Here is a 14,490-nt window from a genome sequence, read left to right as displayed (position 1 = left end):
TCTTAAAAAAGTTTTTTGAGGTAATATGTATGGAGCACATCATAAGGAATTAAATGAAATATTCCCTTTACATAAAAATAATGAAATCTCAGTGGACATGGGCTGAAATCCTATTGATATATTAGTATTTTTAATACAAATCTATAAAGAGATTTATGTGTACAGTGTTTCTCATGGTGAAATATTTTGGAAATGGAAAAACAGATGAGAATACAACAAAAAGAAGGTATATATTTATACTATATAATTGATTAGTAAGACCTATATTTACATATGGTGAAGGGTCTGATGAAATTTCTGGTAATATACAAAACAGTTCCAGAAAATAGAAATATATGTTACCCATAGTAAATTGTACCGTATCATTGAATCTCTTTTAGTTAAAACATTTAACTGGTGTAAGTAAAAGATTATGATTAATAGTATGTAATCGTGCATTAATAAATGAATATCCAAGTTGCATGTCATGAAATGCCATTTTGCTGCACTCACATCAGAATTGATAAATACTGTTTTCTGTGGCCAAGAATGAGGATAGTGGATAGTGCTAACCCTTCTTTTCTCTTTCTCTCACTGTATCCCTGAGTCTGGTCTTGAAGGAAAGGAGAAATGGGGCATATAAAGCAAAATTCAGTAATAGGGTAAGGATATCTGTTTCACAAATAAATAAATTGGTAATTTAAAAACCCTCAACATTTAATGATCATTTTAAGGCCTTATCAAAATGGCCTTCATTTAATATATGCTAACCCCATTTCCTTCTCAAAGAACTTTTAGCAGCATTTTGACTTCTTACTTATGGAGATTTATGAATGTAGGTTTCATCTCATTCAGACTGGACACCCTGTCTTTCTTGGTCTGAACCAGTTTCTGTAGTCTCTTTAATGTTTCCACTTATTTGACTGGGTCACCTGATTTTACAGCCTAGCACAAACACAGCTCAAGTTTAAGACAAATTATTCTTCACAAAAGATCAAATATAAAATGTGTCGAGATCATAAATGTGGGAAAATTGATAACATGACCTTAAAACCTGTAGCCTGAGACAATTTTAAGCAATAACTTGAAAGCAGACCATTTTTTGGTTTCAAACTTGTAAAATATATTACAACTGGCCAGTCATACTAAAGCAGGGCGTTTTTTACTTTTTCCTTTTTTTTTTTAACTTCAAAATCCAGCCACATGGATTGAATCTGGAGCTATCTATAAATGAGTTGCTCGTGCTCAATGTGAAATAGTGGAAAGGAACAAGGTCTTTGCAGGATAACAAAGAAGGAATGAGAGGTTTAAAGTTGCTCCTTTTGAGTGTTGGAACAGATTGAGGGCATGCACACACAAGAAAGCAAAACTCAGCTTTTCTTCATTTTTCTGTTTGGAAATTTCTGATAAAACAGAATTACATTTTAAGTATGAAATGTTTTCAAATAATATACTTTTCTTTAAACAGCCTCCTACTTTTTAGGAGATAGACACTGAGCAAAAACAAAACAAAACAGCCAGGGCATTCTGTATTATGCTTCAGTTTGTAAGTGTCACTGGTTTTGTCATAGCAAAAAATATAGATAGAAGAATTAATACTGCTTAATGACTCAAAATTTCTTTGAAAGATACAGAAACACTTCCCACTAGTTTAACGTCACAAACTAGTTTAGTTTGTATTTATGTTGATTTTATTTAGTGTATTTAGGATAGCTTACTCTTAACAATTTCAAAATATTTTGGAAACTAATACTTTATGTGCTAAATTTAATACTAATTGGTCAAATGATGGTATTCTGTGCTGTTAACGAGATATGAAGTAATACATAGAGGAACACTTCTTTTTCATACAGAAATCTCTGGACTCAGAAGTATTTTTGCCTCTGCTTTTGCCTCATTCTTTCCACTGAACAGCTGATAAATGACATCTAAATAGATACTGCAGTTTCCAAAGGTGAATGACCTGCTTCCTCATTAATATTTGAATGAGATATATTGATAATAGTGCTTTCCAATCCTTTAAGAGAGACTAAGCCCAAAGAAATGTTTGCAAGAAAAGGATCTCTGGCACACAAACATTTCCAATCATTATTTTCAGCACTTACTCTTGGTCTTTAAGAATGACTTTGAGCAACCAGTATAAACTTGATGTTCTGTCTCTGCATAATAGCACCTAAGTAGGAAATGTGATGTTTTGTCAGAGCAAGCCATACCTGTTTGCATTAAATAAGTGGGAAAATATTGAAATCATTTTAATCTTTCAGGGAGGCCTGTGATGAGATTTTTCTTAGATATGCAAAATATTCCCTCTCTTTCCAAAGGTCATGCTCAGCTCAACACAATTTCTATTGCTATTTATTTTGGTATTATTTTCTCCTGTATTCCTTTTCAGTATTTTCTAAGTTACTTAGTTTTATAGGCCCTGTAACTCAAGAAGAGTCATTTTCCAATCTTTAGGCCCTTCCAGAAATAATAAGGTGACATTGCACGACCATTGAGCATGATGATTTTCTTTATTGTACTTCTTTTCATATGGCAACCTCCTCCTAATACAGCCAATGCTTAATTGCTCCTCTGATACACTGGCATCAAAAATGGCTTTCTCCCTCCCCTTGTGAAAATGACTTTCACTTGATATGGGGATAGGTGTTATATACCGAGGTAAATGAGTTTCATATTAATGATTTGCCCCTTGGAGGAATGGAAGCATTTGTATAGAGTCTAAATTCATGCAAGTGAGATCTCATAGAGCAGAGGTGTTAAAACAAACTGACCTCTTGTTATTTCATTCAGACGGTATCATAGTCTTTTTAAAGCACAATCTCATTAACTTTTGTATCTTTAATCACTCACGGATCTTTGAGTTAACACAGATCATTTTATTCATTTTTGAATCCCATATGTCTAGGATAGTACATGGCTAGATAATGTTTGCTAAATGTAAATACACTCTTGAGTTCATATATATGTTTTACCCACCAAAAGGATTATCTGGATTATTATCTAGTAAATTTTCTTACACTGGACTGAATACTCTCTAATGGCAAAGTACTTTCAAAAAAACCGTCTCTTGCTATCAGGTGGTACATACCTGAGGGATGAAAGTTAGAGTAAATATTATGATAAGAGATATAGAATCATTAAGATTATCTGTTAAAAAGAAATCTTTTAGAATATTTTCAAAATTATAATGTTAGTCACTATAGTCCCCTAATCTGTTACCTGTGTGTTTGTGCTAGATTTGATTAAAACTTATAATAATGCGCCTTTTAATTTCCAGATATCTTCTAAGAAGACTTGTAAATTGAATTTACCATTCAACCAATCCACAAACTTTTATTTAGCACACCACTGTATGCCAAGCAGTACCACACATCCTGGGTATATGGCATTGAGCAAGTAAAATGAGACCCCTGTTTTCATATACTCTACATTTAGAGGGAAGTGACCTACCATAAACATATAAACACATATATAAACAAGAAAATGTGACATATGCTATGCTAACAGTTAAAAACATGACTGTGGATGGGGAGGGTTACAAATTTATGTTGGGTGATGGGGAGGGTATGGCGGTCTTACTAAGGATACTGAAACTGAGGCCTGAATTATAAGAAGGAACAAGATGTGAAGATGTGGAGACAGTTTTGAATTCAGTGGATGGTCAGGGATGACTTTTCCAGGACTAAGATTTGCATGACAAAGAAGGGCAGCTCAGGTATAGCAGGGGGGAATTCTTGCAGGGATGCAGTTTGTGCAAAGATTCTTTTTTTTTTTTTTTTAAGATTTTATTTATTTATTCATGAGAGACACACAAAGAGGCAGAGACAGGCAGAGAGAGAAGCAGGCTCCCTGCAGGTAGCCTGACATGGGATTCCATCCATGTTCTCCAGGATGACGCCCTGGGCTGAAGACTGCGCTAAACTGCTGAGTCACCCGGGCTGCCCATTGTACAAAGATTCTAAAACTGAAGCTCCTGGAAGAATTCTTAGCATATACCAAAGAAAGGGAACGGAGGGGAGAGTGTCTTAGGATGAGCCAGAGACCTGACAAAGGGTCCTCCAGAGGCTTTTCTGGAACAGGCTGAGGAACATGTATTTGTCTTAATCAGGATAGTGACACATTTGGTTTCCATTTTTATTCATCTTCCCCTCTTTACTGAATTTTGATCATCTTTCTTTTCAAGGGATTTTCTCAAAAGCAACCAAATATGCTCTGATCTTATCCATCTTTAATTCACCATATTTTATTTACCACTCTTTCTGCTCCCAGATATGCTTCTCTGAAAAGTTAACCGTGTATGCGTTTTTTATAATTCTTCTAATTTCTCATCCTTTCAACTCCCCTCCATGTACTTGTCAATCAGTTTTTGCCTCTACCATCCCAATTAGATTGCTTTTGTTTCCCAGTGAACCATTCTCAAGCTCCATTATTGCTTGTATGCGGCAATATTGACCATAATGACCTGCAGGAAACACTTTCTTTTCTTGGCTTCTAGTTTTCCTTTCACCCTTTCTGGTTGGTCTTTCACTAACTCATGTGCTAACAAATCCTTTTCTCTCAAAATTAAATGCTTAAATTCCTTTACAACTAGCTCTGGGCCCTCATCTAATATTACCATCATTTTTTTCTCACCTACACACACACACACACACACACACCTTTTAATGCTACTTATATGCTGATGGTTCCCAATTTATTTCTCCAGGGGTTTCTTCAGAGCTTCGGACTCACATATACAACTGTCTCTCTAAAATGACTATAAGCACTATTAAGACTGACCTCTAAACCCCCAGACATGATTCTCATCTGGTCGTCTACTCAGTGAATACCATCTTCATCCACCCTCATGCACATTCCATAAATCAGATTATCACTTTTGCCACTTACCTCTCCTTTGTTTACTTACATTTTTTCTGTTACTAAATTTGGGTCTATTCCATTACTGAGTTTGGTCTATTCTTGAATAGGTCATTTAAGTGAGTCTTGAATCTTTTTCACCCTAGTTTAATCTCTCATTGAAACTACTGCCAAATCTGTAACTGGTTTCCTTTTAACTTTTGCCTTTCTTCAGTTGATTCATAATATAATGTTAGAGTTCTCTGCGAAAGATTTAAATCTGATGATATTACTACCTTGTTTAAATTACTGCAAAACTTCCCAGTGTTTTTTTTTTTTTAAGATTTTATTTATTTATTCATGAGAGAGAGAGAGACAGACAGACAGACAGAGGCAGAGACACAAGCAGAGGAAGAAGCAGGCTCCCTGCAAGGGAGCCCGATGCAGGACTCGATCGCCTGATCTGGGATCATGCCCTGAGCTGAAGGCAGACCCTTAACCTCTGAGCTACTCAGGTTTCCCCCTCAGTATTCTTGAAATCAAATCCAAAATATTTGACTGGGTCTATAAGACCTATGTCCACGTGTCCATACTCACAAGGTAAAGATGTTTAGATTCCTAAATTCCAGAGCTCTTTTTTTCTCAGTATTCTTATGTATGCTGTTCTCTCTGCCTGGGGAGCTTATTCTCATTTTTCTGACCTGGTTAATTCCTACTCGCCCCTGGAGTTTCACCCTAAATTTCATTTTTTCAGAAAGATATTTCCTGACTCCCAAGTCCAAATTAAGTCCCTATCCTTTTACCTTCATGGCTTTCCCCACAATTTCAGATTTATGTTTTTTTGTCATCATTGGAAGGCAAAAACCCCATAACCTTCCATATAGGTGCCATGCAGTATTCTCAGTACTATAACATTGTTGATAGTTGGTACTCTGTATGAATTAGTTGAAGTAATAATATGAAGTGAATGAAAGAATAAATGGATGAGGATTTGATTTGGTAAAATCTATTTCTTTAAAAGGTAATGATGCTGAAAAAACTGTTCCACATCACTTGCCATCAGGGAAATACAAATCAAAACCACAATAAAATATGACCTCACACCTGTGAGAATAAAATTAACAAGACAGGAAACAACAAATGTTGGAGAGGATGTGGAGGAAGGGGAACCCTCTTGCACTGTTTCTGGGAATGTGAACTGGTGCAGCAATTCTGGAAAACAGTGTGGAGGTTCCTCAAGAAGTTAAAAAGAGAGCTATCCTACAACCCAACAATTGCACTGCTTTGCTTCAACGTGGATGGAACTGGAGGGTAAGTCAACGTGGATGGAACTGCTGAGTGAAGTAAGTCAATCGGAGAAGGACAATCATCATATGGTTTCACTCATATGTAGAATATAAGAAATAGTGAAAGGGACTATAAGGGAAAGGAGGGAAACTGAGTAGGGAAAATTAGAGAGGGTGACAAACTATGAGATACTCCTAATTCTGGGAAACAAACAAAGGGTTGTGAAAGGGGAGGTGGGTGGGGGGATGGGGTAAGCAGGTTACCGGCACTGAGGGGGAACTTGATAGGATGAGCACGGGGTGTTATACTATATGTTGGCAGATTGAATTTAAATTAAAAAAAAAAAGAAAAAAAAGAATGATGCAAAAAACAGAATTAGGGATTGAGAATGAGAGGAGATAAAAGTATTGCATTTAGTTTACTTATAATTTTCCTCTAACAAAATGGCAATTATATGTGAATATAAGTTAAAATATTTTTCATATGTGTATTTTACTATGTATATACTCTATCTTTCATATATAAATGTGCATATCCTTTAGGTCATTTTACTCACATTCCTTAAATAATGTAAAAATTTTATTAGAAGTGTTAGATTAAATACACCTCACTTTCTGACACTTTGCTTGACTATTAGGATGACAGAATAATTTTTAGAAAATAGCATCAATGAATTATTGAACTGGATTAATCTTACAACCATATATTATGAGCTGGGATGGAACTTATTGGACATCTAGTCTACCAGCCTATTTAAAAAATGAGAAAAACCAGAGAAGCTAAGTGGCTTATCCAGAGAAAGATAATTCATTAATAATAGAGCTAGGATGAGAATCAAGTATTCCGACTTTTAATCCAATGTCCTTTCTCACAAGATTTTTAGAAGCCAGCATAATTACTAGTTATCTAAGATTGACAGCTAAATTAAGACCAACTAAATCCACAGTTTTGTTTAATAAGTTAAATATGGTTCTCAAATAGAGGATAAGTATCAGGTAGACACTCTAAGAATTATATTCCAACTCTCTTTTACATATAAATATATTCTTTTATTTTTCTTATTTATATGTTATATATTTATGTGCAGAGGTAAATACATGAATATATATGTATATTAAACACCTCATAAACACACACACACACACATGTCTTCTTTCTTATATTTGTTTCACTACAAGGGAACTTAATTTTTTTTTTTCAGTAGTATCTCTTCGGTTCACACAGGATAATTTAGGCTTATAGATACTAACTAAATCCAGGTCACCTAACTGTCCGAATTGTGTTCCCTTTATCCTTCTAATGAAAAGCTAGTTGGAAAGTAACATGATAGACTTTTTTCTTTTCTCGTTCTTCTGACTTAGAAAACTGTTCCTCTCTCGTGACCCCTTTAACAAGTATTCAAATGAAAAAGCCTGATCACTGATGTCTATTTCACATAATTTCCTCAACAGGGGAAATAGAAATCTTTTAAAATTAATATCTTGTTTTATTTTAAAGAAAGGCTGTAATGAACTCCCTGAAATTAAATCTCAGTTTCCTGTATTTTGCATTGACAATTTTTTGAGGTTCTGAGTCCTCTGACCCTTCACTTAGTTACTAAAGATCTACCAATTTTAGGGCTTTACAAATACATTTTGTTTTTAATGCTCTCAATACACTATATTAAGTGAAAAATCAGTATGTAACTTTGTATAAAAAGTACAAACACCACTCTAAGTGTCTTTTTCCTCCTCTTTAAGTGCTCTGCATTTTCCAAGTTTTCTACAATGAAGATATATTACTCCCATAATTAGGAAAAATTCTATAATTTAAAAAATATGTTTAGAATATAGGTTTTTGTAATTAAATCTATTTCTGCCGAGCAACACATAAATATACTGTTTTTCTACTATGAATCTCTTCCTAGTCACTTGAAAAGAAAGATACCTAAGGACTAGATAAAAATGAGGAAAGTTATTTCCATGGTAAAAACAAAAATAATTAGGTTTAAGTGCTGAGATTATTAAAACCCCAAAGCTGTGTATCCATTCTCTTCTATATAAAAGGGAGTACTCTTTACTTATGACTTAAAACACACTAAAAAGATAATCTATAAGGTCATGATGATCAATTAGCATTTAATAACTCAATGGACAGTAATAAAACCAAAAGAATTATGAACTAGAATCAGTCATTGCAATCTTGTGAAAACAAACAAGTCTCATTTAAGAGAATGATTTTACTACTTTCTTGTACTACTTTCTTGGAACTACAACTAACTAAAAAGACAATTTGAAAATAATTCATTTATACAAATGAAATATTGATTGAAAAATAATTGGTGGAAAAATTGCCATGTTGATCTTAAGTATTCTTATATAATTGTGATTTTAAAACGTATTATTTTTTTCAGTAATAGAAATTAAAATTAACACTGGGCCAATACTTAAAACAAGGTTAGGCATAATTTTTCAAAAGGCCACTGAATGAATAGGCACTTGAATGAATTAATTAATGAAATAGAATATATTCTCCTAGAAGACAAAATATTTATTCAATCAACACACATTTACTGAGTACCTAATCTGTGAGAGACACAAAGGAGAGTAAGATATTTTGTGTGGGTTTTGTGTGTGTGTGTGTGTGCTTTGTGATGCTCATTGCTTAGTATAAATGATTTAAAAAACAAAACAAAACAGTAGTCTGTTCCTGTGCTTGTTCGTTCCACTAAAAGAATGAGCTTTTTAGGATTCTAGAGTTATTTTTGCACATCTCAAGCTTGGTCTCTAATATCCTTAATAAATATATGAGATTTGAACATTTAGTAAAAAAAAAATATATCTAGAGAGGGGCACCTGGGTGGCTCAGTTGGTTAAGCGGTTAAGCATCTGCCTTTGGCAGGGGTCATGATTTCAGGATCCTGGGATCCAGCCAGTCATTCGGCTCAGCGGGGAGCCTATTTCTCCCTCTGCCCCTCCCTCTTCCTGCTCTCTCTCTCTCTCAAAATAAATAGATAAAATCTCTAAAAAAATACATCTGGAGGAAAAGGTTAATGTGTGTCATGTGAGAAGTACAAATAAAATGTGATGGTTATTCGCAGGAGAGAAAGATTGCATAAGGTAATGTGGGGAAGGGAAATGCACTTGCCTAGAGGATTAAGAGGCATTTGAACAGTGTAATTTAGCATGTCTAACAAAGCCTTTTATGTAACAGTCTTATCTCACTGTATAAATACAAATCACCTATTCAAGTTCTAATACAGGTTTCTGGCTCCTTCTGCCTCCTCTCAAGCAGATTTTGGTGCTCTCAGTTCTGGTCTTGGAATAATGTGCCACATCAGCTCTATTTTCCCTGGCACAAGGAAGTTACAACTCCATAGTAATCTTTCCCCACTTTTGTATGAGGAGCCAAGACTGCTCTTTGCTCATTACCCATAATTTAGGGTCAAACTTTTGGTATGGAGATGCTGCAAAACCAGCTCGGAGTGGCCTGGATTACACAAATCTGAGTTTACTTGCCGCGCAATATCCTCTGCTCTGAAATTTGGAAGAAATTTCTAGAATTGTTCCTATGAATATTTTTCTTTTTGGGTACATCCTCTGGCTAATCCAAAAATGTGTGTGGTAGGAAATTTAAGTTCTCATATACAAATTAATATTTTTATTAAGCATCTGCTAAATTCCTAACAGACAGTGATTTACGGGTATAGAAAATTACTGAGAAAAAAATACAATCCTTGTATCTAGGACTTATAGTTTAATCTACACAATAAATAAACAAAAAATGACCTATTTGATAGAACCAGCTCTGGGCTATAGATACATGGCTCCTTTGCAGTGTTCTGCTTTGTGACTAGCCATGTGAACTTCAGCGAGCCACCCTACTTCTTTGTGCTTCTATAAAATGAGCTGGATCACAGGAATTCATTGTTCCTCTAACAAGTTTAAGAACATTAAACTAGATAAGTATCTCCTTTAATTACTTTATGTCCAACTCTTGGACCTCAGAATAATATCAAGGAGAAAGTGAGAATGAGCAACTATTGATTGTAGATTATTAGAGCTTAAATAAGTCTTTGTATTCATCTAGTCCAATACTTTACCTTCAAAAAGAGGAAACTAAGGCACAGAAATGTGAATTCAGTAACCTAAGAGCAGAGTGATAGCTCTAGGTCTCTTGATAGTTTGCTTGATTCTGTTTCTAAGTTACTTCTTAGTCCTCCCAAATGCATAGCTTTATTTTCATCTGGGAAGTCCTTTTTGTATTCATCAGGATTCAGTTGTTGTTTTTATTCCTATAGCTCTTTGATATTTAACTAGTTATTAAAAACTTAGAAAGCATGGGACCAGCAAGGCAGAGTACAGTAGTGTTTCAGGAAATAGAAGTAATATTTAAATAGTACCTTTTCATCACCTCTTCCTACCTAGATAGCTGTCATCCCTTAGGCAAAAAGCTACTGTTGAGAAGAAAACTATTATAGAAATTTAGATGTTAACATGTTAATTATCTTTGGAAAGAGAGTACTGCGAGAGGAGATATGTGAAATGATCAATTCATACCTACATAAAGAAACATGATTTATTGGAGGTAGTTATTTGCCAAAGAATCTGAAAGGTTATATTACATTTTAGGAAAGAATAATCACATAAATCTGTATAATTTAGCTAGTAGTGTTCCCAAAAGCAAGTCTGAAAAAATAGTTGTAAAGAGAACTTACAGTTGATTTAGGTCTATAAACTACTACATGAGCTGATGTACATGAGTGTTCTTGAAGTTTTCTGCACCTTTTAAAATATGTCCTTTCCCTGAATTTCTGTTTAGAAATGGCCCAACAAGGAAAGGAAGGTAGTTAATGTGATCTGAGGATTTTAATATTGTAAGACAGAGTTGGCACGTGAGGATGGATACAATTTTTAACATTATACAACTTTCCTTATCTCAGGAGAAATTGCTAAATTTGGGGGAACATTTTTACATTAAAAACTCACTCTTCTTTAAAGGTACTGCTTTTTGCTTAAGTCAGAAAATTTCTCAATAAGGATGAGTCTTCTATATTCTCTAAAAACACTTCCATGTGGCAAATATAATAAAGACTATAGAAAATAATGCTCATTGGATTAAAATTATTTGGAAACAGAAAAACTAGTTAAATAGTCGTATTCGGGGAGAAGTTTCCTACCACTTCATTGGCAGTAGGTTTTACATGTCTTTGATAGTGAGGTGGACTCTAGCAATTAGGGTTACCCTCTATAGTATTAGAAAAAGAAAAGGAGAAAATTGATTTAACATTCTTTAAAAAAAAAAAAAGTAAATAAAACTTCACGTGGGTGCCAAAATAATAGAGAAAGGATCCATTTTCTCAACTATAAAAATCATCAAGTTATCAAAGTACAGTGATTACTATTTCATCAAATACATACATATAAAGATGAATATGTGTGTGCATGTGTGTACATATAGTATATATACATTATATATGTAGTGGATTCACTCCCCATCCCTTACTTACTCCAGTCCCAACACAAGATCCAAAACTTGAAATTGGTAGAAAGAAAATTAGGATCAAGAAAATGATTTATAAAGGAGTCTATACCTTATTCCCTTTATGCCCTTCACTATTAGGTACCTAATAGGCATCCTTTTTGAAACTGATAGACTTTAAACTCAAACCAAATATACATTTGGAGTTAGGTAATATCTGGAATCATAGCACAAGATATTTTTGTATTATATTTAGTACTTGTCAATGTAAGCTCCTTACTGTTGACATCTACTTGAAAAATCCACGTACCTTGGTATTAAGCAAAGGGCATTGGATGGAGTTAACAACAGAATAGAAGGGAGTTTCAAATTTTCTTCTGAAATAGTACAATGAGATTGAAAGGAGTTTCAGAAGAGGACACAAATGTTCATTGAACATCTTCTGGGAGTAATATACATATGCTGTTTCATTTAATATTTATAACAATCTTAGGAAATTTTTCTCATCATCATTTTACATATAAGGAAACTGAGACTCTAACAGGTCTAAAGTCAAAAGTTGTAACTCATATAAAGGTGAAGCAAATTTGGTTACTATAAAGTCCAAAGCTAAGCAGAAGTCCCACAAATTCTAGTCAAGCACCAGGAGGCAAGAAGTAGAAATCAACAGAAAAGTTGAAATGACTGAAGCTAGAACTGAGCAGCAAGATTTTATTTTGCCATTGGGTATAGCACGCAAATGTGTAAAGGAGTAGGCCCATGTTTTCACGTGTGTGTTATATTTTAAAGATGTCCACCAGTAACTGTTTCTTGGCACAATGTAAGTTACCAGAATGTGTTTACAAGCCATTTTTTGAATTGCATAATTCTTTTAGAAATGAGAATAATGATAAGGAATACTCAAATAATTCCTTTCAACCTTTAAAATGTTCAAAATGGAAAAATACTCATATGTATATTTTTAAAGTAAGAGGTTGGCTAAAGAATATAGTTCATTTGATACACCTGGGTGGCTCAGCACCTGAGTGTCTTCCTTTGGCTTAGGGCATGATCCTAGGTCCTGGGATCGAGACACACATTGGGCTCCCTACTGGGAGTCTGCTTCTCCCTCTGCCTACATCCCTGCCTCTCTCTGAGTCGCTCATGAATAAATAAATAAAATCTTTAAGAAAAAAAAGACTATAGTTCATTCATAAAATTCATTTGCTAGAACTAGGCATTTATTTTTCTGTGTATAAACTGAAAGTTGAGATGGGGACTGCTTACTCTCTTTTCCTTGATTTAAAAGGGGAAGGAAGGATGGATAGATAGATGATGATAGATGATAGATGATAGATAGATAGATAGATAGATAGATAGATAGATAGATAATGACTTCGGATATTAATTAAGAAAATCTATTCTGATTTTAATTTCATTTCACCAGAAACAAAGGTGTGGATTTCATACCAACATTCAGTGTTCCTTTAACACCAACTAAAGCCACTCTGTAAAATCTTCTATTAAAAAGAGAGGCTATATTTTTCTTCTAGCTAACAAATAGAGCTCTACATTCTTCCTATCTGTAAAATGAGTTATAATAGTACTCTTGAGATATAGGAAAACTCCTCCATCTATAATGTCATAATATTATTAGGTAGTTTTGGTCATTTTAAAATATGTTCATAAATTGTTTTATACTGCTCTCTTCAAAAGGTGGGTCATAATGCCCCTCTCCTTAGTATGAGCTAGATGTAATAACTCGTTATATAACAAATAGAATAAGGTAGAAATGATGGCATATGACTTCTGAGACTGTCTTAAAAGGCATCATGGTTTCCTTCTTACTCTATGCCTTGGATCGCTTGTTCTGGGGGAAGCCAAATGCCACACTATGATATACTCAAGCAGCCATATGGAAAGGCCAACAAGATGAGGTACTGATTCCTCCAAACAGCCAGCAGCAAAGAGCAGAAACCCCTGCCGGAAGAGGGAATTTGAAAAGAGATAACTAATACAGTAGCAAAGTTATATAATGGATAAGAAAGTACTTGAAGATAAGAATGATGCACACTATAATTTGTTTATTTTTATATTCCATCATAAAAACTAACTACTTCTCAGTTGACACTTGCAAGTACTATTTAAACAATCTGTCATCTTGGCCTGTTTTTTTTTTTTCCTGCCTTACAGTTTGTTCACACCTCTGTTTAGAACCACCTCAAACTGTCTGATGAAACCTAATGAGGGGACCCGCCTCTCCCATCATTAATAGATCACAGCATCACCCTGCAGGACTCTCCCCCATCACCTAGTGTCAGGAGACCTCAGTGCAGCTCACCAAAAAGCAGTCCCACTTTGATCTGATGTGAGTGTTTTTCCCAACAAAGGTGCGCTGCATTAGATACAGTGTTAAGTCTGTATGTTACCAATGGGCTGTATGTAACAGCCAAGAAGTTCTTTTTTGTTATTAATCCAATTTTCACATTAAGGACTAAATGACTGACTCTCAACTCTAGATACTGCTTACGCTGGAGGAGACTTCTAGATTGCAGTCAGGACTAGATTGAGACACTAACTATGTGGGCAAGATGTGGTTTAATATCTTAGAGCAATTCGGGCTCGACACTGGCAAACGTGGCAGTTACACGAATAAAGTGTATCTCTGAGGAAAACGTTCAGCTTTGAGGAACAGAAAACCCTACCATAGTGGCTTAAACAAGTGTGGGGCTTATGATTCCCCACAGCAAGAAGTCCAAATATCAGTCCAGTGCTGATGCGGTGACCCAAGAATGTCTCTGATGAATCAGGCTCCATGCCTTTGCCTGCTCCAGCATTCTTAAGATGTGCTTTTTGTCCTATGATGGAAGGACAGCTGCTAATTCAGCAGATACCATGTCCCAGCTTCCAGCAGGGAGAGAACAAATGACAAAACTTGCTCCTTGC

At 34.8% G+C, this 14,490-nt stretch overlaps 1 protein-coding gene and 1 long non-coding RNA gene across 2 annotated transcripts in view; one reads left to right on the top strand and one right to left on the bottom strand.

The window, feature by feature from the left end:
- LOC140595818 (uncharacterized) overlaps window positions 1-14,490 on the top strand; it is a 144,641-nt gene that overhangs the window by 32,788 nt on the left and 97,363 nt on the right. The window lies entirely within an intron of this gene.
- Window positions 1-14,490, bottom strand: part of SAMSN1 (SAM domain, SH3 domain and nuclear localization signals 1) — a 139,623-nt gene that overhangs the window by 81,626 nt on the left and 43,507 nt on the right. Inside the window, 2 exon segments of the mRNA XM_025995656.2 lie at window positions 801-924; window positions 11,264-11,329. Of these exon segments, the coding sequence (XP_025851441.2) occupies window positions 801-924; window positions 11,264-11,329 (190 nt within the window).

The sequence above is a fragment of the Vulpes vulpes genome, chromosome 15 (genome assembly GCF_048418805.1).
Source record: "Vulpes vulpes isolate BD-2025 chromosome 15, VulVul3, whole genome shotgun sequence".
NCBI classification, from domain to species: Eukaryota; Metazoa; Chordata; class Mammalia; order Carnivora; family Canidae; genus Vulpes; species Vulpes vulpes.
The sequence above is the reverse complement of the archived record's forward strand: the minus strand, read 5'-3'. Positions and strand labels throughout refer to the sequence as shown.